Source organism: Pagrus major, chromosome 23 (genome assembly GCF_040436345.1).
Source record: "Pagrus major chromosome 23, Pma_NU_1.0".
NCBI lineage: Eukaryota > Metazoa > Chordata > Actinopteri > Spariformes > Sparidae > Pagrus > Pagrus major.
Genome location: NC_133237.1, coordinates 13,313,766 through 13,337,640, shown reverse-complemented (window position 1 = coordinate 13,337,640; position 23,875 = coordinate 13,313,766). Strand labels below are relative to the sequence as shown.

Genomic DNA, 23,875 nt, shown 5'->3' with positions numbered 1-23,875 from the left:
GAGATAACGAAACTTTGTTTTCCCGAGATAACGACATAATTAATTTGAGATCTCGAGATAATGACTGTGATATGATAGGCCTAAGATTATGGAGACGCCCGGGACCTCGTAGCTGGTCAGCTATGTAGTTAACAACGACATCAGGCTCACTTAGATTGTGCCGCCGATATAGCTGAAGCCTTGCTAACCGTCTTTTTAGATTACGCACACTAATGTGTATATTATCTGTAATAGCAAGGCATAATGCTATTTCAGCCTGTGTCAGGCCTTGATTGAAAAGATATGCTCCTGCTCCTCTGACATTGCTACACTGAATGATGTTTCCTGCAATGATTTAATATACTACACTATCGTTTTGTTTTCTCAAGATCTCGAATTAATTATATCGTTTTCCCGGGAAAACAAAGTTTCGTTATCTCGAGATCTCGAGAAAATTATCCCGTTATCTCGGGAAAGTGGCAGTTGTTATTTCGAGATAATAACTCGAGATCTCGAGAAAACAAATGAAATTAACTCGTTATCACGGGAAAAGGAAATAAAGGAGGAAATAAAATGTATGAATGCATGGCCCTTTAGGCCTTCCGTATATTGGACAGCCAATGGACTGTAAGAAATATAACGCCTTTGTTTTGTGATGCTTGTCATTTTTGCAAGCATCAGAACAAATCAATCTGCAACCGGTGACTTGTTGATAGGCAAAGGGTCACTACACTAACTGCTATATTCAGTTTGTTGTTGAGCATCATAGGTTGAGGAGTAAGGTTTGTAAAATGTAAAGCTGGCTCTTCCCTTCATCCTTGATGGGCTATAAACGTCAGATCCAGTTAGAGCTCACAGCTTTACTGCAATGAAACACAAACACCCAATCTCAGTTTATTACCAAACTGCTATCCTACAGATCTTCCTGTCCACAGCGATGACTCCATCAGTTCAGAGCATCATTTCCTCCATCAGCTCCTCTGGGGAAACACACACAAGCAAATCAGTGTTTGTCTTCTCTGGAGTACTAGCTCACTCGCTATTTTTTCCCTCGTACGCCCACCTGCTGATAGACGGTCTAATCTTGATGACTGTTCTGATTAATGGATCAGTTTCCAGTCAGTCAGGGCAGGAAGCATCATCCTTTTCACGTGGGGACTTCAGTGAATTCAATTTGAGCAGAGACAACAGTGTTTTATGTTGTTATCGTTCCTGCTGGTGGTTTGTTTTGTTTCCAGGTTGGTGTGAGCATGTCCTGAGGAACAAATACATTTTCTTGATTTTTGTTGCTGAAAATGTGACAAATCCAGTCGATCATGCTTTGTCTCGGGATGAATAAACAGTAGTGGAGCTGCAAAGATTAGTCGGTAACAGTTTATGATAGCCATCATCTATAAATGGTATTAGGCTATTGTTCATTGTAAAGTTGCAGCTGATGTTTACAAACTTTTACAACTGCTTAATAAATGGTCTATAAAGCATTTCATTGTTTCAACAAGGAAATAAGTATTCATTAAAATTATCTATACATTTATTGATGATGGTTATTATAAAGTTTTACTGATAAGACAATTACAGTAATAACTGGCAACAATTTTGATAACTGATTAAGCGTTTGTAGTAATTTGCTGGTTTTCTCAGTTCTCAATACTTTTGCAACCTATTCACAAAAATAAATGCTGGCAATGCACATTCCTGCAAACCACAGCATGTTGGAACGGCTGGAATATGTTTTCAACTTGACATTTCTGTGACAACGCTATGCTAATCGTTTGGTTAGGTTTAGGCACAAACACATCAGGAAATTGTCCTGAAATATTCTCAAAATGATCCGGTTTTGTTGTCACATTCAAAAATGTTGCTCAAGCTTACAAATAGTGAAACATTCGCCATGAACAGTGGTCTCTGGTTTCACAGCCATCACACTCACTACCATTCATTCAACCTCCCCACATGAAAGTCAGCTCATATACATAAAATGTGAAATGTTGATACAATATGTGTGACAGAAACAAATTAGAATATATCTGTGGTTTGCAGGAATGTCAAATCCCAACATTTCATTGGGCTGATTTTTGACGTTTGGACTTTTGGTCGGACAAAAGAATACTTGTGAATATGTCACTCAGTATCTGGGAAACTGTCTACAGACATTTTCTGGCATTTCATAGACTGATGAATTGTTTGTGAAAACATTACATTACATTTGCATGGGAATGCAGTGGCTAGCTGCAGTCCAGCACATAGTTGACTCAGAACCTCAGACACTGAGACTCAAACTTAAATTGGAAAATGTGTTTTTTATTCTCTGCACTCTTCCTATGTGTTGCACATTTTTCCGAACATTTTCCCAGATTTTAGATTTTAGATTTACATTCTCCTGCTGTCTCTTCCCTTCCCATCTCCCAGTTGTCGGGGGAAGCTGAGCTACATTGATTGACAGCTCCTGGACGTGAGAGGGGAGTTTAGTGAAGCAAATGCCTGCAAATGTAAAGAAAAACAGATGGGAGGCTGTGGTGATGCTGTGACCTCTTCCTCCTGGAGGTAATGGATGGATTTGTCAGTCATCTGTCAGAATCTTACTCCCACACACACATATTGTAATGCTTGTTTAACAGCGCTGGCTGGTATTTGCCCTGTGTTTATACTGAAGAAGACAGTGGCTGCCATCTGGGAGGGAAAGTCCAAGTTTAGTCTCCATCACAGCTTCACCTAAATGGCTGCATGAGTCAACAAACACACAGGACACACACAACATCCAGACAATATATTATGTATAAGCTCCAGGTTTAGTCATCTCATCACTTAGTCACTGCATCAAATTATCAAATGCATCGTCCACAACAATGGTTTCTAAGCTTTTGGACTGTTTCATACGTGCTATTAACACACTCTGCCAAATGCTCTTCACCAGGTTTAATTGCTACTGACACACTGATGCCCTCCCTGCTGTGCTTCTCCTCCCACTGTGGCGTATTCAGTTTTACAGAGTTGCCAAAATATCAAATCGCTCTAGCTGAAAAAGAAACCTGTGTGAGGAAAAGGCCACCATGTCTCCTCAAACCACATGCTATGATGTAGACTGATGCAAATAGAGAAAATGACAGCAAAAATCATCATGATAACTCTAGCAGTCCAAAATCTATCATAATTCTGCTTTTATATCATACTTGTAGTGCTGCTTGCAATTTTATTGAGATTGTATCTTGAAGCAACACTATGGAGAAATTGGTATCTTGCAAAATGTTCAAATTACCCTTCCTTCAAAAGGAGAAATGGAAGTAGAGATAATGTTCAAGTGATGTTGAATGACTAAGAAGGCACAGACATCTTGGTTTTCAGTGTGTTCTGACTTACTGAGTGGCAGCATGCATATTATATCTTGGGTTTGGTGTAGTGGAGTAACTATCTGGTATACATTATTGAAATAGACAGAGGCAGAGGGAGGAGAAGACACTGTGGGGTGGAGAAGGGCACAGCTCTCAGCTTTAATTAGCCACACAGGGCAGCTCACTCCTCCGTCTCTTCCTTCTGGTCCCCTCAGTGCTCCTCGCTCTTCACGCACACACATTTGCAGCTAAAACACACAGGAGAAAGTGTTTTTGACTTTTATTTGAACTTGAAAACTATACACCATTTCAGCTTCGGGTTGGGCTGTGACTGGCTTTTTGAATTGCTGCAATGCAACACAGATTAAAAAAAAGATATTGTTCTTGTCTAAAGGTGCAAGCAGCACTGCTGTGATTTATTGAAGTACTTCTCTACCTTCCCCGTACTCTATTCAGTGTGCAATATCCATTTTAATGTCAGCAACATCTCGGTCAAACTCATTAAAACAATAGAAATGGTATCGTTGATAGGCTTGCTTTTAATGAAGCATCCCTGATGCCTGTTGGTACTTTTAATAGATGGCTGGGTAACAAAAATCAAGTCTTCAATTATTAATTTTATAACTATTTTAAAAATGTTATAAAGGTTGGAAAGAAGGTACTATTTTCAGTTAATGAATAATAGATTCCTAGAAGGACCTGCAGTCATGTACCCCCGCAGTCCTTCACAATAATTAACCTTGCCTCAACCTTTGTGTACTAATTATAAACATTTTTCTGAATGTCAGGTTGTGTGAGGAGGAGCGGTGAACATCAACTGAGGGGAGAAACTGTATAAAATATTGATCACAAAAATTAGCAATGCTTTACTAAATATGCGTCAGTGTTTAATGAAAATGATGTGCTCCCCCTGTTTCATATGGACTTCAGTTGCTAATTTTCGTCTTTTGTAAAATGTGCCTCACATACGGACAGCATACTCTTTCCAATATGGAAATTAAACTCTAACAGTTCACTTTCTGCCTTTCAGATGTCAGTGACTCATAGCACCTCTTTCACCTCCACCAACATAAACGCTTAGATTCCTTTCTTCATTGTCACTACAGAGACTGACATATAGTTTATTTAGAGAAATACTCACCCTCCACCTCCTCTCAGTGCGTCAACAAACACATCTTGTGTGTCCATAGAGCCAGGTTCAGTCAGTTTCCTGTTGTCTGATTTTTTTCCTTCCCAGCAGCTTGAGAACATTGATGACATTGTCGTCCCACACTCGACATAATCTTCCACTTAAAAAGAATCAGATTGATTTCCTGGAAGTGATACCGAGCACAGTGCATGAACATGAACACCTAATACAAGCTGCCCAAAATAATTAAATCAGCATTCATGAATGTGATTTATTTAAAATGAAGCAACTTCATGAGGTATTGAGAATAAGTGGTATCCTCATGCTGCCCTTTGTTATTCAATCTCAAATAAAGATAATTCTCGTGCTAGTTTCACAGTGAAGAGTGATTAAAAAAGACATTATAAAAGTCCCTCATCTCAGAAGTAACAAAACACCACATTTGTATAATAGATACCTCAGTTGTCAGTTGCCATAAATCATTTTTCACACTTAACAAATTATTTTTAATCTTTTGGTGTTTAACGATCTTTATGACAGGAAATGGTACAATAAGTATGTGGGCTGACTTTCAACAAGGCAAGTAAAAAGGCAAAACTGCTGATAGGGAAGACTATAATGGAAACCAGATGTGATTTGTGAAGTAATTAATTCGATTTGCTACACAAAGTCAATTATGGGTACATTTAAGGGTTAAAATTAACTGCATCACAAAAAAATGGGGAAGGTTTTGAAGTGAGGTCACACAAGAAGAGGATGACACGGCATGTTTTTGGTGCCAGTTCTGCTGCAGTGGTAAATATGTCTGTGAAGATAATAACTTGCTGATTGTCTTGAAAACTGCAAAAATAGGTCCTCTTCAAATAAACAAAAACCGGGCAATGCAGTATGTCAGGCTGTCATTGGCCTGCGTACAGGCTGTGATATTGTCAATGCTTTTGCAAAAACAGTAGGGTACATCTGGAAGCTTCAGATGTTCTTGGTCAACATTGGGACTTAGGTGATGAAACGAAAAATAGTTTTTGAGATCTGTATTCTTCCTCAGTCATTACCTGCAAAATAAATAAACTGAAGTGCATGTTCTTCAGTGCCGAAATGAGATAATTTATCAGCAAGCATGACAGAAGACTGTGTGCCTGAGAGGCCTGACAGACGGTCCCAGAGTTCAGGGAAGCAGCGGTTAGCTGCTCTTTAACAGAGATAGTTAAATAGATGTCAGATCTGCCAAATCAACCAGTAAGGCTTCACCCTTAAAGTCTTTCACATGGAAATTTCAAATTTGCAAAAATGCATAAATCTGACCTTTGTGTCACTTGTTGAAGTTGTGCGGTCGTTCGTGGAAAAGCGCTTAGTACTACATCTATTCTCCCCAAATGTTAAGTACCAGGGGGTGGTTTCTGTCCTTCTGTAGTCAGTTATGAGTCCATTATGGCTTCGCACATCACAATGAGGCAAAGAAGACCTGAAAACTTACTTGGACGCAAAGGTCAAATTTATGCTTTATCGGAAGTGTTATCAAATAATATTTTGTGGATTTGCAAAAGAAAAGACTTCAAGGATGATAAATAACTGGTTGGTGAATGTACGTCTGGTTAATTGCCCCATCAACCTCCCTGTGCGGGCAATTTGTTAATGTGTTTATAGACAGATGGAAATGCTGGCCGTGGCATACAGGCCAAAATGCTTCTTCACTAATTGTTTAATGCTGTTTTGTTGGTTTTCAAAATATCCGGCACATTATGAATAATTATTCTACATCATGTTATTATGTAAGTTTGGTCTAAAGCTGTCTTCCACTTGTCCTGTCCAGTGAGTCCTCATGTGCCTGTATATTACATTCAGAGGCCGTGTAAACCTCTGTTTAAATAAATCATAGAAAAGAAAGATCACTGGGGAAGCAGTCTTGCCTGCAGCACCAAATGTACCAGGACTACCACTAATGAGAACCAGCCCACTCTGCCCACAACTTTCATGAGTTGTGATTGGACAACTAATAAGGATGATATTGTCAAGTTTCCTAGGTCATTGTTTAACTTTTTGCATTGTTCAAAAATCATAATATCAAAACTCAATGGAGGCGATAGTGGGATTGACAAACTTTGCTGCATTTTTCTTGGTGCTTACCGTCTTCTATTAGACAAATAGACAAGCTATCAAGGCTACCAGAACTAGCCTAGACACGGCTTCCACTGTCTCCATCGGTCACCGTGTCCTGCAGGTTACGGTGGTCTTTGGAGAGTCTCCTTCTGAGCCACGCTGCTAATTTGGCTACAAATAACTGGAGTTTTTTTTTGTTTTTGTTTCAGTCTTTTGGGATAATGTGAGATGAAATATGCCTTCTGTGTTGTAAACTGCAGAGCTTTAGACCTTCCAAAACCAAAGTCAAAAACTGCCTAGAGCATGAGCAGCTATGTACAGTACAAGGGACTGATTACAGATTTCTGCTGCTGTAGAATTATTTATTCTATTACAAATGCCAAGATATAAAAGTACCTCTGAGATTTGTTGATTTATAAGATCAATTTCTTACTAAGTCACAATGTGGGTCAATGAGGAAAATGTAAAACAAGTGGATGTATGTGTGTGCATGTAGCACATCTGTAATTTCATGTGCATATTTCTTTTCGTATTGCAATTTTGATTCTCTCGCTGAACGATTAGAGGGTTAAAGAAACTGTTCTTGTAAAATGTGCTATTTTCTCTGTTGATAATAAGACTGGATCTTTTGCTTGACATTGATATTGATGCAACAAAAGCAGTATGACCGTAAACACCAAGGTAACCTGAAGTGACAGAAGGCACGGAGTGTGTTTCTACCTCCACACCCAATCACAAGAACAGGTTTTCAGTAAACAGACGTGCAATAAGGGAGGACTACGAAAGAGAAATGAGGGAAGACATAAAGCAGGACAACATACACATTCAACTGTCACATACTGCAAATGTGCACTTGGCCCAAGAACATTTACTACAGCTGCTAACAGAGCTGGTAACATACACCTTTCTGACAACTCATCCTTCTAGTAAAGCTGGTAGGTGAAAATAGAAACAGCAGGTGTACATCTACACTTTATAATAACTATGATTTACAAATGGTAAATTTATAGTTAATTACTAAAAACTTCAAAACTTTAGTTAGTTGCTATTTCACTGTTAACAAGCAAAGACATGCTTTATAAACCATATTAAGCCATCACAGAACTACACATCATTTATCAACCATTTACAAAGTGTACTAAACATCAGTAGAGTATACAATTGCAATAAAAATAACTAAAAACAATTGCGTAATAAATGGTTTATGAAGTTTTTCATTGTTTAGTAACACTGAAAAAACTATTGACTAAAGTTTGATTGGCTTTAAATTAGCCATTTATTAATGATGTATATTATTCAGTGTTACTTCTTTCTCCTGGCCTTCCCCAGGACAACAGCTGCAAGAAGGTTTTATTAACCACTTTTTCTCTTTGTCTTATTGTGCGTAGTTTTCAGCTGGATAATCTTCGCAGCTTATATACTGCTGGTATACGAGGTGCAATGAAATGCAAATCAGCCCATTTGTAATATGTATTTATTTGAAGCAGTTACAGTCAGATTCAAGAATTATGTTGGTTTGTTACTTCTATCACACTTCTTGTATTTCACATGTAAATTGAAAGAGTTATTGGTTGCTGCAATCCTTCCTCCTCTCACTGCTCGCTGGAAGAGTGATCCATTTTGACTCAATAAAATGAAAAGATTAAAATGACCAATAACTCTTTCAAAATGCACATGACATTGTATCAAGATAGACTATTAAAAAAACAAATAAAGACAATTTCCACTCCACTTTGGGTTTTGATATGGTTGCATTTATTAAACTGACAGTGAAAGGGTTTCTAGACCATGGATCTGGGAAATAAAACAAACAAATAAAACCCCACCACCATTAACAACAAATAAAAAGTCGGTTCACAGGGAAACTCTGAATTGCCTCTCTTCATTTTGCTGACAACTTTTCAGATTTATATGTAAATTATTGTTTCCATGGCAAGGCGTTTTAAGTCATATCACATAATACATCCAAATCTGTTTCAGTGACCTGCCCGAGGAAAAAACAACACTTTTTCTTCTTCTTTTTTTGCAATAAAACTACTTTGACCTCATTTACAAAAATCATAAAAATGAAGCCATATCATATTACATGGAGAAACATTCAAGCGTGAAGCTGCCATTGTTCTCTTTTGAAATGAAATAACGATAAAGTGCTTCAGTCTGAAACATAAACCTGCCATAATGTTGATAAATCACAGATACTATAAACATCAACTGTCTGTTAGTGGATATAGATGCACACAACATCTTTGTTACATGCAGGCACATATCAGCATGCAAAGCAGACTTGATCGTTTATTAATATTCATGATTGATTCTCTAAAAGAACACCCAAGTTATCATTTTTTGTGTGGGCATGTCTAAAGACCCCATATTTAAAATGACCTACTATTCTGAAATTCACAGTGTCTCTAACATAAATATTTCCATTTTCCTCTAAGGTGTCCACAGGTTCATCTTACTGGGCAGTATTTCAAAGAAGCTCAAACTGATCATATCATTGTTAACAGCTCAAGCTATGGCTGCGGAGATGCCACAGCGTTGTCCAGCAACTTCCTAGTAATGTTGGCATCAAATGTCAAAGCTCACAGTCCAGCAGCGAAACTGTGAGCCAGGATTTGATAATAAGGTATGCAGCTCCTTTACGTCGCCATCCGGCGTCCACTCCAGCATGCGAGAGAGAAGAGATAAATCCACCTGGCTGTGCTATTTCATTTCACAACTTATTGCAGCTAAAAATAAAACAAAAAATGCCAGTCTCCAGTATGAGCCTGTTTCAAAATAAAAGTCTAAATCAAGTTATTTGAGAATTTACAGCATTTTAACAGCTCATGATGACTGTATACTGTATTGTACTGAGATCATACATCATTACGTAAAATAATGCTTCGAACAATGCTGCCCACCTAGCTACAGTACAAAGACGTAAATAACAAACAGAAATGCCGAGCTCTGTGATGACTGCTCTGTGAGCCTTCTCACACTACTCTGCTCCTCTGGTCTTCTCCTTAAATGTCCAAGTCACAGAAGAATCAGCAATAATACAAAAAAAAAAAGAAATACCTATCAATACAAGGTCCAAGAGTAAAAGTCCCATGTGGTAGCACACTAGCACATGAAGGGTCAGCTTGAAAACTCATAGCGATTGCTGTCCATTCACCACTGTGTTTGAAGTTAAAGGCTTGCTTTCAGGATGCCCAGTAGCCTCCACCTGGACAGACTGCTGAAACAACACCACAGACACAGAGATCAGGGATACAGTAAAGACAGAATGAGAAACAATGTCACAACTTAGTGGTGGGCTTCATATCTGGAGGTCACATTATATCGCAGGATAACAATGCTCTGAAAACGTCGACAGTGGAGGCTGCTGATGGCACTCATCCACATGCACAGAGTAGATTTAGTTTCGTTATGCTCCTATATAATCCCGTCTCTCACTTTCCATCCTTCTTTGTAAGATTCAGTATTAAAGTATTGCCCTCTGGCTTCGGGATGGGGGCCAGGAGCAGGTCTATATAAGTTTGTTTGTGTCAAAAATATAAAATATTCCATTAATCAGAAGCTGAAATTTGAAACTGGCTGACGATACCTGCTGTAAAATGTTGTAATTAAGAAGAATGTATGTCAGGAATTACATGGATCACATGAATATTGTTCATACAATACCTCAATGCTCTGAATTTGTCCATTCTGTGTGTGATTTCTGGGTGTGAAGACAGGATTGTGGTTGTCCACGGGTGCCGTCTGTCTACCTCCCATCTGGTCTGTAGCACCGACACAATTGGGTTTGTGGATGCAGAGCACCTTCTGGAAGCTCTGCTTGAAGTTGTCAGAGAGGAAGCCATAGAGGACCGGGTTGGCACAGGAGTTGACGTAGGTGAGGATGACCAGGGAGAAGTAGATGGTGGTGTTGGCCTCAGGGATGGTGTGAATCAGGTTGACAATGTTAGAAGTGAAGAAAGGCAGCCAACAAATGACAAACACCAACACGATGATCACCACCATGCGCGTCACCTTACGCTCCGACTTACGCCGCTTAGTCCGGCCTGCACGCATGCCTGCTGACCTCACCTGAAAGCGAGATGGTATATTGACAAAGTTTTATGAGATTATAAGGGCAGGACAATTCAAACTATTGACTTAGACACAAGTAAAAATCAGAGGCCAGTTCCTATGTCGTATTACCTTGATGACAATGAGCAGGTAGCAGACGCAGATGACAAGCAGAGGACCGAAGAAGCTCAGGATGGATGTGTACAGGATGAAGACAATGGACCACAATTCTTGCGGCTCAGGCCAGGTTATGTTGCAGGTGTTGAACCCCTTCTGCACATCTGAGTAGATCGTGACCGGCAGCACAATCAGAAAGGACACAACCCACACCATGGCATTGGAAATCTTGGCCATCTGCGGCTTCCTCCATTTGGCACTGCGAATAGGATGAACCACAGCCAGGTAGCGATCGATGCTCATCACCGTCAGGCAAAAGGTGGAGGCGAACTGGCTCATGGTATCAATGGTCATGCACACCTTACAGAGGAAGTCCCCAAATGGCCAGTAGGAAAGCACGCTGTTAGTGCCAAGGAAGGGAATACCCAGGATGTAGAGTTCATCTGCCAGGGCTAGATTGAGGATGTACATGTTGGTTACTGTCTTCATTTTGGCGTAGCGAACCACCACATAGATGGCCAACGTGTTACCCAGAAGACCCACAATGAAGACAATGGAGTAGACGACTGCAGTGACCACATCGAAGGGCATTGGCGCGGCCTCTTCCGAGACATTGTTGGAGGTTTTGTAAATGGGGTAGGACTGTGAGGGAAACATGCCGATGTTCTCAGATATCGACGTCCAGTTGTCATCCATGTTGAAGGAGCTGCTGTCCATTTGGATTACAGAAGGAAATTCCTCAAGAGAGAAAAGACAGACACAAATTTAAAATGATTATAGGGACTACTTAAAAACATCTCATGCTAGAAAATGTCATGCCAGTCAATGGGGATGCCATTTATAGGCACGCATTCTCTCCTAGTCTCAAACCTCTGGACTCTGTCTTTCACTCTGCCCTGAGAGTTATGGTACACATAATTTTATTTTATATGATAAGGTTGGGGGGTTTCCCCTCAAAGAAAGATGTGATATTCACTGGTATCTTTTTGAAGCCCTGACAGAAAGCTACCACATTATCTGTCAAGAGTGCTTCATCTCTCAGAAGGTTTGTATCAGATCGGCTCTATACAAACTTGGAAAGACTGTTTTTAATTTTACAGCATCTGACTCCTGGAACAAAATCAATACTCTTATATCTTTTGGCCATGTCAGAAATTGTATTTTATATATTCCAGTTGTTTTAAGTAACTGTGTTTATTAACGCTCAATTATGTTAATCATGACCATTTTACTGTTTTTTTATTTTACTTTGATTAATGTTATTTCATCTATTAATTTGTGTGGCAGAACTGCAAAGTTTAGGGCTTTTATGTAACTGAATGTTATTTTAAGTTATTTTAATTTGTATCAAATTATCCTAAACCAATAGTTTTTTAATGACATTTTACTAGCCCATTGTGGGACTGCCTTTTACTTTCTTCAGTATCACTCCTTGTTATTGTTTTTCCTTTTCTTTTCTTTGTTTTGTTTGACTTGATGTCATTGTCACCCTCAATGACCTCTCCAGTTTGAATGAAAGTTAACTGACTGATTGAAATATTTCACACTTTTGCTTTTTTCTTTACAATTACAAGATCATCAAAATAGCCTCAGATTATTTTTCTTACGTTCAACCAATCGATTAAACCATTAATCACTGCAGCACTCGGGGGGAAAATCATGTTATGTCTACCTTTTGCACTACGCACTCACAAAAACACACCACTCTCTGGGCAAGATGCCCACATTTAACAGGAGAGGAGAGAAACCTTCCACTGAATTATCTGGGCATGTGGCCAACAAGCCGTTTCTCTTAATGGGAATTTGCACTTTAGAAGTTTACGACATTAGTTAAGCAGATTTCAAGACTGTCACTGCTTTTGGATTAGATGTCCTTAATGGGAGGACGGAGACAGAAAAAAAGAAGCTGTGGCCAAGTGGCAAGTAGCCCACACCATTAAGAGCTGGAGTGCTCGGTGATAAAAATACATGATGTTAACATAAAAATTCTTGAAGTGGGTTTTTGGGCAAAACACACAGAGCAAAAAATATTGATTCTGTAAAGCAGGAATCCTTCCAGTGTATGAAAGAGTATTGATTCTAAGGTTTAACAATATTCTGTCTCACACAACACACAAAATGTGATGACGTGCACTGAATGAGCTGAAAATCAGTTTACAAATAGGTTCATTAAAGTTCAACAGGAGGTGAAGTAAAGGATAACTTTAATACAGCTGTAGCTGGGACTTGGCTCTTCTGCATTCATGCATTCATACAGCTTCTGAGAACAGAAAACTTTAGCACAACACTTCATTACTACATCACTACATTTTAGGAGAATGTTGGTACATTTTTCTCAAGACACTGTAATCTAAAATTTTGTATTTAATGTAGACTGTAAAATGATGAATTGTCTATTGACGGAAGAGTTATGATTTTCATTCTGCACCTCAATCTATAAGAAAAATAAAATGACAATTATGATATAACGAGTGCACCAAACTGATCCTGAATCATGTCTTTATGAGATGTGATGAATGTGAGTGTTTACCTAAATGTATTATACAATGCACTCACATATAGCCTGGATAATGAGAGTCCATTGGCTACCTGCATGCCCTTACCTGTTGCCTTGTGGGTGACCTAAAATAATAATCATCTGATAACTGTCAGCTGTCGGACGTTGCAACCCGAGGCTGTGAAAACGTGTTGCACAAATAAACGGTGTGACGTGCAGACTCAGTGAACCGCGCTCCAAAACACGGGAGTGACGCGCGGCCCGCAGCGCGATGTTGAGAACACAAACACTCGCAGCCTCTGTCCCCCCCCCAGGCTGCGCCAGGCTTGACATTTTTGTCCACCAAACTATAATAGATATAGCCCACAGTCACGAGAGTCATCCGAAGCGTTCATGGTCCGCCAAATCTTGAGATTAACTTGAATAAATTAAGGGCTTTCCAAACTCATAACGCGTGACTCAAATAACGCGTCAGACCCTGGAAAATAAATTACTCAAATACAAAATGATAAAAATGTGTATGTCTTCTCAAAAACAGCAATAATTCATTCATTTATTAACTGCCTAAACACACTGTTTGCTCGTAAATGCCGTCACATTAGTAGTTTGGATCCAACTTACCTGTGCGCTCCTGTGCGCTTTATCCTCTCCAATATCAGGGTGCGTGATGTGCGTCTCCCGCCGTATTCACGCGGTTTTCACTTTCACTGAGGTCAAAATCAACTCTCTCGTCCCCCGTCGCTTGAATAAACATCTCCTCACACTCGAATCGTCATCTTGAGGCATTTTCTTGATGTCAGCACTCTCAGATTCTCATAGTCAGAGGCGCAAAAAACACCATGTTTGATTTTCCTGCGCTGAGCACTGAGAGATGCGTTCCTGAGCTGGAGAGGAGTCACTCACAGGGTCACTGCCAGTATTTATGTGGAGGACGTCACCCCGCCTTTGCATGTGAAAGTCCCACCCATGTGTGGTTGTAATCACCTCACAGCCAAGACCAGTTGTTGGTGTAAAAGCTTTCCTTGTACCCCTCTGTGTCTCCTCTTTTCCTGCGCAGCAGATGCTTTTATAGCTTCAGTCAATCATAAAGTGAATAACTTGTGAGACAGAAAGAGACACAGGGACCCTGGGGAGTAAATCACCTTGATGGTGGCCAGGGGCACCTGAGATGGGGGGAGAGGAATTAGGCTGTAATGGAAAAAAGCTTGGAGGGAGGATGAGATCTCACATTAGGGAAGAGATTTGATGGTAATTGTCTGGGAAAGCTGTCTACTTCCCAGCCATTAACTTCATGTGGTTGTCATCCAGGTCAGTGCAGCGTTAACAACAGGCTGCCACACAAACAAAAGAAATGCCTCACTCCTGGTGGATCATGGCCAGTCTATAGGGAACACCTACAGGGCTGCAGATGTGTTGCACCAACATGTGAGTGTGTGTGTCTGTGTGGGCATGTTTACAGTATGTACTCCACTCCTGCATTTTCCACCAGTCTAAAACATCAAAGCAGGTGAAGAAAGGACAGTGGGAAGTTGATGACGTCTTCACAGGCCCAGTTTGACCAGTCCTCAGTGGACTAGCCAGGAAGATTTATGCAACTTATGAGTGTACAAGTAAACACTGTCACACAGCTGTGTGTAAAGGCTTGCCCTGAAGGGACAGTGGTGTGTAGAGGCACTCAGGATGCCAGGATAATGATACGGCTAATTTATCCTGTGTTTCCGCCTGTGCGGGCCATCCGAGCTCTCATTTTCAAGGTTATGTCAACCAAAACTCTTTTAATCATATCAGTGTAATACTCCTTTAAGTACACATAGCTATCCAGTCTAACAGCCCTGCAATAAATCTTGTTTTCAGTCTAGTCTCATTGATGTAATTGGGGTGGACAGAATATTAGAAACACCTAGTTTCAGTAACATATTACTCAGTAATAAACTAAATCATATCAGACTCTCCGACAGGCTGACAGAGATATTTGATCATCCATGGACCTGCCACAGTGTAGTCGAGATGGCAACATTTTCTTCAGGTTCCCTTTTTAAAAAGGCATACAGCAGCTATTTTTTAAAGCAATTTTTTACTTATTTCTTATTTCATATCCCATTAATGTGCTTAGATTCTTATTACAATTGCCGCAGTGATTGAATTTCCTTGCATAAATTAGTTTCATCTAAACTAATCTAAAGAATAAACTGCTCCACTGTGTTCACCACAGGCTGGGTAATGTGAAACATTATATACTGCTGCTGATGGGACTGTAATACCTACATCAGCTGAATGAAAAAATATTCTCAGATTCGCTCATTTTTAATTGTGTAGATGGCCCAACTTAATACTGACCCCAACCCCAACCCTATAGTAAAAACCTGTAATCTCTCCACTAAAACATTTTGTTACACAGACACTACTGAATGATCATAAAAAAAATATTGCAATATTACAGGAATACTACAGGCATCAGTGTGTCTCTATGATCCTCTTGCATAACCACAACTACACAATGCTGGTAGTTACTTTGATCATGAAGGTGACACTAATCTACAGAGTGTAAGGGCTGCAACATAGAGTAGAAAAGAGTATTTATAGTATAGTTTAGAGAGTATTATCGGTCCGATAGGAAATTGACAGACGGAGCTGGACAGAGAGGAAAAGGTGTAATTATGAATCCATCTGCTTCTTCAGCACCACAGACAGCACCATGGATTTATCATTACACAGCTCAGTTAAGATGTATCTAAATCTCTGGACTTCACTGCTCTTACAGACGTTTTGAGCACACTAATGGACAACACACTGTTGTCTCTGGTGTCTTCTTCTGCCCAGCTGCATGGATGCACTTCTCTTGTCTCTCTGGATGTGACGTCACCGATGTGTGTCGGATTGCAAGTGACACAAAAGACGCTTTAAATTCAATATTAGTGACCGGAGCATCCAGAAAGAGAATGCATCTGTAGAAATCTGTTTTGAATCGCATTTCAAACCACCTTCAAGTGTGATTTGGATCTGACTTGCAAAAATCTAATTTCAAAAAAACGATTTGGACTGGCAGTATGAACACAGCCTTAATTCCCTACAATCATTGTAATATGGCAATGAACTGGTGACTGAAAAAACAACTGTTAATAGGGGATGGAGAGGGGGATGGCAGCTTAACTGAATTACATTTACACATATACATACATTTTGATAATTTAACCAACAAGAGGGATAGCACCTGATCATTTCCAGTCAAATTACCTAATTGTACATATAGTTTAGGGCCATACACTTGGAACCAAAAGAAATCCAGGGGATTTGTGCTTGTTTTAAAAGATCTGATTCAGCTGTAAGCCAGGAAAAAGTCTATGTACCTAAACATCTTCCGATTCAAGGTGTGATGTTAATAGGTGGAGAGTAATTCTGATAGACTAAGCCATAACTCACTTCCCTATAAACAACTGTGCTCTATACTACTACTCTACCTGTGAGACTAAGAAACACATATTGTTGCTGTACATGAAGAATACTGTAGTGCATGCCTGGTACTCAGATCAGAGAAATTGGTTCATACTTTTTATTATAAAATTTGGAAAAGAAATGTTCTACTTTGCATTTACTTGCCGATGTCAGAGAATCAGACAACTGTTAGAGGTTTTCTCCTCGTTCTTGGTCTTTCTCTTGCTCAGATGAGTCACTCTGCCAGCACCTCCTGCTTTTCTATGTCAAGCCTTCCCCCTGCGGGCATGTGCACTGAGATCATATCACAGTGATGTCAGTCACGGACTTTGTCTGGCTGACGTCAAAAAGCCGGCAGGGATTGATTGGAGAGGTCTCTAAAGGTAACTGAAGTGTGAGTAGTGTGTGGGGTTTGTGGCCAATGGGAGCTCTCAACCAAGATGAATCAATACTCCACCTCTGATCACCTGGCAAGACAGGTGTGTGTGTTGATTTGGAATAAGAAAGAAGAAATAAATATATAAATAATTTTGTCGGCAGTACCAAGCTAATGGGTCAGAACCAGAGAGTCAATACCATTTTATAATATCATCTGCAGTTTCAAGCTGTTCTGTGGAGGTTGGAAATCTTTAAAACTAATAAAGATGCATTTGCGGATACTAGCAGATTTAGTGGAATTTAAAGAGATGCCATCACTGCTTTTGAAGTTAGTATCCGAATAGAGGAGTAGAAAGGGTTGGAGAGTTGATTTAATTTAAAGCTCTGTATACCTTCTTTATGACACAATGCTTCATGGCTCAGGGTTCATTGGTTTCTGAAGGCTATAATATACAGTGTAATACATACTTTCCATCATACTGCCGTCTGTTGCTACTGGCTACCAGATTGTGGTCACTGATACAAGGTGGAGAGGTGATTGAGTCATAACTCAATAAGGATACTCCTTTTGTGGCTATCCTTTGGCTGCATATTGCATTGACTGAGCCCTGAACCCCAAAAGACATCAACAAGTCCAATAATTTCATGTAGATAAATAACTCGGTTCACTTGATATTGGCTGTATAGTTTCCTGATAACATCTTATTTATTAGAGACTTTGGTGGTGGTGGTGGTGGTGTGTGTGTGTGTGTGTGGGGGTGCTACTAGGGTTAGGGTTAATGATACTAATTAGGCCCTAAATTACAGATCAGTAGGTGTGAACTCAAAGCAATTCTGCTGAGTTTTCCTTCTGATTTCACATATTAAAGGAGACACATGCTTTTTTTCAGGCTCATAATTTTAGTTTGGATTACTACTAGAATAGGTTTACATGCTTTAGTGCTCAAAAAACACGTCACTTTTCTCATACTATCCACATACTCTGTCTGAAATGCTTTGTTTTAGCTCCTGTCTCTTTCAGGTCCCCCCTCCTCAATACCCAGTCTCCTCTGATTGGTCAGCTCACACACGCCTGAGCCAGCACCGCTAACAACAACAGAGCAGCTGTGCTAAATCCATTCTTTCTGCCAAACTAGCTGCTAGGCTTTAATTATGCAAATGTCTGACTCAGCGACGTAGTGTGATGTCACAAAGTCACATAATTAAAGGCGGGACCAGTGATGAGGCATTTCAGGAACAATGTTTTCTGTGGGAGAGAGGAGCTTCTGTTGGTGTGGACTTTGACCTTTTTAATTTCAAGAACTTTTACATGCACAAAAACATAAAAGTCTGAAGGAAAGGAAAAAAAACCCCAAAAAGTATAATAGGTACCCTTTAAATCCAACAGAATAAATGGAATTAATCACAAGAACTATTTTAAGACATCAAGACAATATGGACTTAATATTCTTCTGGAAATGTGTCCTCTGGTTTGGAGACCTTGAAGAAAATCCAAAATTGAACATCACTCAGAGACTGAAGTCGTTATAATAGAGGCTCTAAAGCTTGGCACTGAATTCCAGAGTTTGAAGAGATTTGACTTCACATTAATGTTTCTTTTTTTATTGTGCAAATAAATTGTAGTGCTTAGATTCCTGCTAAAAGAGCCCCTTTGTACATCGCCCTGAGGTGCAAATTAGAGGAATTAATCAGGAAAGACCGTAAGTAAACCGATTTGACAATCATTATTATAACTTGTCAGGTCACTACTTTTTATAGAAGTTCCTGGGTGGATGAGCAATGTTTTCTTAAAAAAGACATGTTATTAAGTATTTAGGTAAAGTTTTTCTTTTACAAATGTGACAGTGTCAGCCTGTATTTAACACCCCTGGCTGCAGAAAAGGAGGATCAAGGGAGCTTAAAATAACTGCTCCAGAAGTCAGGTGAGTATTTGTGAAAGACAAATGTTAAAGAAAGTGAGTATAATGAATCTTGTGTATCAATATATACAAACCCTGGAGAAAAAAATAAAGACCTCAAGTCTACTTTCAGTAATTTCAGTAGTAGCTCGATTTGATTGTTGGTGGTTCCTCACTGGCCTGGATGTTCAGTTGCTTGAAAATTTATTTGGGGCTGCTGTCAAAGAAGGAAATCCCTAACTCGAACCTGCAAAAGTACAAACTTATTCACACTTAGCAGGAACACGATGAAGCCTTAAACGGTTTAAACTTATCCGTGAACTAGTTTTCACAAATATCACAAATCACAAATTTGCTTCAGGGGGCTTTACAATCCATACAGCAAAAGACAAGTTATCCTTAGACCCTTAATTCTGATAAGGAAAACCTTCCCCGAAAATCCCCAGTGCAAACTTGCAGGCAGATTCATACACATTGATTTTCTTCCCTTGACACTCTTGGAGTAATGCCAACTAATTTGCGGTGATTCATTTTCACAGTGTCCTCCACTGATTGCTGCACAGTTGAATCAAAGGCCACTAATCAGAGGAGAAGTTTAATAGAGGATAATAACCACGAAAAAGGAAACAGAAACGGTGTGACTCTGAGTGACTCATGCAACACTGTTACAACAATGGTTTTCTATTGTGCTCACCTCAGTGGATCACAGCATGCGGCTAGACAAGGATGTTGAAAGACTGCACGTATTGCAGTGCCATGCATGTCAAGCTGTGGGCAATCCTCTGACTTTAGAAGGATTGCCCATATGTACATAGTAATTACATGACGTACACAAACAGTAATTGACAAAAAACAAAGCCCATCTCAACAGGCTGGTTTCAGCATGTATAGTCAGTATGAATTTTAACTGGCAAACTGCAAAGGATCAGTCAAGGATGTTAAAAGGTGAAACTAATACTTTTGCAATACAAATACACTTAAACAAGGCTGGATTTGTATTAATGATATATTTTGGTGCTGTTCTGTGGTGTTTATAACCCATTACTGATTAGCCTGATGGGCTGCTATAACTGAAGGTGAAATGTTGTTACTTTAAAACACCATAATTATCACACCACAAGCCCAATTTTACCCCGAAGCATCAAGGGTGATGCATCTTGTCAGTGATTGTCCCAAAGGCCATTCACAATATTTTTAGTAGATGAGAATGAATAGCGTTTTATTTTTTTTTGTTATAACGAAAAACTTGAGGTGACTTTAAAATGAGCCAAAGGCTATTTGGTTATAAGGAGAGTGAAGTTAAAAATCAACCTGGTATAGAGATGTGTTGTGTTTGTTGCTGATAACTTAAGTTGTGTAATTTACCGTATTCAGGTTTCTTTCTTACATAAAATCAGTCATGCTAATTTGTAATAATTAGGAAATTAATACCGATAAACTGGAATGTGTGTTATTGTTATTCTTTATTTTATCTGTATTGTGTTTGCAATTTTGGCTTTAGCTCAGTGGGTACACTTTACTACTGAACAAACAAAAAGAGGGTATTGAAAACCATTTGACAGTGTATTTGTCAGGCCATATCAGATAAAACTGAATTTCTACCAAGACTATGACTAAGGGACCACAAGACGTGTTGGACAGGGATTGGACAGACATCCGCGTTTGGTGAAAAATACATGTAGAGCTGGAATGTTTCCACATCTAACTCAGTGAATTGAGTATTTACTTCAACCAAAACAGAGGAGGTTGTGGAAATAGACTATTGATTTAGACGTGGTCTGTCTTTCTGACATGAGTTGAAAAGCAACATTTCCACGCTTCAGTTGCTCCCATTGACTGACCTCACTCACACAGATTGGTGTGCCAGGCAGCACAATAGCTGCAGGATTAACAGTGAGATTTGGATGACATTTCAATCGGTTAAAAAAAAGAAAAGAATTGACTGACGTCATACTCTCTGGCTTTCTACACCTACCGACCCCATTGCTGAGGAAGAAAAGGAGATGAATTAGAAAAAAGAAAGATTGCACCTGGCAATAAACCCAACTCCATATGGTTCATCTGTCTGCTGATTAAAGGATTTTCTTTGTCACTTTTCCCACACACTCTTCCAAAGTCTGGAAATATCTTGCCATCTCTCTCCTTCCTTTCTGTCCCTCTATCTTGTCAACCTCTCTGTCCTTTTTTGTCTCTCCCTTTTCTGTTCTCTTCCCATCCCATCTCATCTTTCATTGGCTGCTCTGTATGCCAGTCAGTGCATGTCCTGCATTCAGTTGACATTTATCTGTGGTCGGTGCCCTACGCTAAGCAATTAATTTATCACAAAAAGCATTAGACTGTTGTCCCCTTATTACAGATGATTCATGTGACATAGATCATAAATTACTCTTTTTTTCATGTCACTATGATTAAAGGAGCAGTTTGACATTTTTGGAACTGTTACTTCTGCTCTACTCTTCTATTCTACTCTTATTTGCATTCTTGTCAAGGTTCAGATGAAAACTTTTGTATCTCCTTAGTGCCTGTATGATAAACACAAAGTCACCGCCAGTTCCTGATGAATTTGGCATAAAGACTGTCAACCAGAGGAAGTAATTATTCTCATCTAACTCAAATATCAAATAAGTGTGTATTACCAAAATTGCAAATCCAACTATTCCTTTAATCAAGCACAAGCATGAATGTGAAAACACAAATACATTCACATACAGCAAATTTGACAATAAAGCAGTGCAATATACTCAAGTCAGAGCTCAGTATTATTACCTGCATTGTTTGATCACTCTTTGTCTATCAGGATCCAAAGTTCTACCACGCAATTTTTCATTTTTACGACAGTGATACTGCACTTATAATCATTAACTTACTCTACTTCTATCTCCATACTATACTGGGCACCCAACATTTCATTATTGTAGTCAATCACAGTTGCGAGCACATGATGAACAGCGTTAGCAGAATGTATACATGTATCTAAAACAACAAAGCAACAATTAATATCTCTTTGTGAACAGTCTCAAAGTTCACATAATGAGTGGCACAATAACCAAATCATTTCTGTTTGCATTGATCCAAACCGAGGACGCATTTCGTTCTCAGTTTTGATAAGCAGCAGTGTCACTGGTTGCTGCGAAAGAACACAAGGCGTATAGAGTTGGCAGTGTCCAGGATGTAAACAATAGAGTTCATGATCGTCATGAAGGTGACCACTACCAGTTTATCCCTGTCACAGTTAGGTTCACATTTACTGAGTCTGAAACAATAAAGTGGCCACATCACCATAGCTGTCATATACATCACTGTTGCCAAAATGTTATAGACGATCACTAGCTTGTCAAAGGGGAATGGAAAAGAAGATGACAGCCGTCCAAGACTGAGCACGATTATGATGATGTTAAAGATGAAGCACAAGGAGTACACAGCCACGCACCACTTTATTTCATGGGAAACAAACTGCGCTCTCTCTAGGGACGTGAAGATAAGACAGGCGAGTAAAGTCTCCAACATCTTCATTATGCCGGGCAATGTGGAGAGGAACCCGATGTTCTCCCCGCTCGGACGAAGGCGTGTTATGACCACTTCGCCCACATACACCCCGAAACACACCCAGGACACCACAGAGGCCCCAATCTGGCGAGGGCCACCATTTTTGGCAAAAAAGGTGGGGTAGATGATGGAGGTGGTGAGGCACATGAGGCTCGCCAGCATAGCGAAGGCGGCGGTGAAATCATTCCAGCCGAAAGGTAATTTGGTGCTGACCGTTGTGAACTCCAGGATGAGAATGAGGAAGGAGAAGACGAAGCAGAAGCACCAGGTGAACATGCACCACGCCCAGTAGGAAGATGCGGGAGATAGGACATGTCCGACTGCTGCCACCAGGCTGAAACACATACAGGTGAGGAGGCACGCCATTATCCGCATGATGCCCACAGGCTGGGTCACTGAATGCAAATCTATATGGGCCATGGCTGGACAGGATGAGTCTGTTTGACCTTCAAAAAAGCGTGTTGCTTTGTCTCCAAAGTCAGTCGATTCTCAGCACAACAAAAATCCCATTGCAGAAATCCATGAAGGCATGAGCTCGAGCAGGTGTGTTCTTTGAAAATGAAACTCCAAGTGTGGTGGTGTATATTCAAACAGAGCATCCTGTCCTTATCTGTGCAGTTTATGGCCCCTGTTTCACTCCACCTATTGGATACTGGTTGGGTGTTATCACGTTCACCTCACAACACACTGGACTCTGGTCCTCAGCACAAGCCTAGCTCAGAAGCTAATCTCTAACACAATGATGGGGTGTAGGTCATATCCTGAGGAAAATCGCTCTGAACCTACTTACTTCACTTAATTTATTGTTCGTGGGTATCACAAAAGGTAGAGTTTGAAGGAGGGATATCTGTTTTGAATGGATTTTATGTAATAATTATATTTTAGGTGCTAAAAATAGTGCTAAAAATAATTGTTTTTTGTGTACTTGCTTTAGCATTGTTATCATATTTGGTTATATCAGTGGTTACACTGCCTACAACCAACAGGAAAATGTATACACTTTGTAAACCTTGAAAAGCCTTTTGGTACATTGCACCAAAGAGCAAAATAATAATAATAAAAAAATGCTACTCCCAACTTCTTGGTTCTTTTCATTTTGACCTTTTAAAGAGCAGTAATGCCTGGACTGGTCAAAGGTTATGCAACTCATTTGAGCTTTGGCATGGTTGTAACTGATGTCATTAAGATAAGCAAACTGGGCTTTAATCCAGCTCAGTTACAGACTTGCTTTTGTAAAATTGTTCGATGAAGACTAAACATACTCATATGTGAACCACCTAACCCTAACCCTAACCCTAACCCCCCACCATCATTAAAGCGGGGGAAGGTTAGATTGTAGAAACCAGCCAAGAGCAAAGTACATTTTGAAAATCCAACCTCCTCCCTTCAGGCCTCTCCATTGCCACTCCTCCAAAACAAA

At 39.7% G+C, this 23,875-nt stretch overlaps 2 protein-coding genes across 2 annotated transcripts; both read right to left on the bottom strand.

Annotated features, from left to right (window-relative positions):
* Positions 1–10,158: 10,158 nt before the first annotated feature.
* On the bottom strand, positions 10,159–11,436 carry LOC141019945 (somatostatin receptor type 5-like). Its single transcript, XM_073494983.1, has 2 exons — positions 10,720–11,436; positions 10,159–10,605 (listed from the first exon to the last, which is right to left on the bottom strand). The coding sequence occupies exons 1-2, from the start codon at positions 11,419–11,421 to the stop codon at positions 10,159–10,161; spliced, it is 1,149 nt and encodes a 382-aa protein (XP_073351084.1). The 5' UTR covers positions 11,422–11,436.
* Positions 11,437–22,026: 10,590 nt separating this feature from the next.
* On the bottom strand, positions 22,027–22,875 carry LOC141018968 (myeloid-associated differentiation marker homolog). The gene has a single exon (XM_073493722.1). It carries the CDS (start codon positions 22,873–22,875, stop codon positions 22,027–22,029), a length of 849 nt encoding a protein of 282 aa, XP_073349823.1.
* Between the last annotated feature and the right edge of the window lie 1,000 nt (positions 22,876–23,875).

What these genes read in the sequence shown, in the direction of transcription:
- LOC141019945 (XM_073494983.1), bottom strand. Translation starts at nt 11,421, where the DNA reads ATGGACAGCAGCTCCTTCAACATGGATGACAACTGGACGTCGATATCT. An exon ending in ACCTGCTCATTGTCATCAAG is followed by an intron (nt 10,606 to 10,719) that starts GTAATACGACAT and finishes TCTCGCTTTCAG; the next exon opens with GTGAGGTCAGCAGGCATGCG.
- LOC141018968 (XM_073493722.1), bottom strand. Translation starts at nt 22,875, where the DNA reads ATGGCCCATATAGATTTGCATTCAGTGACCCAGCCTGTGGGCATCATG.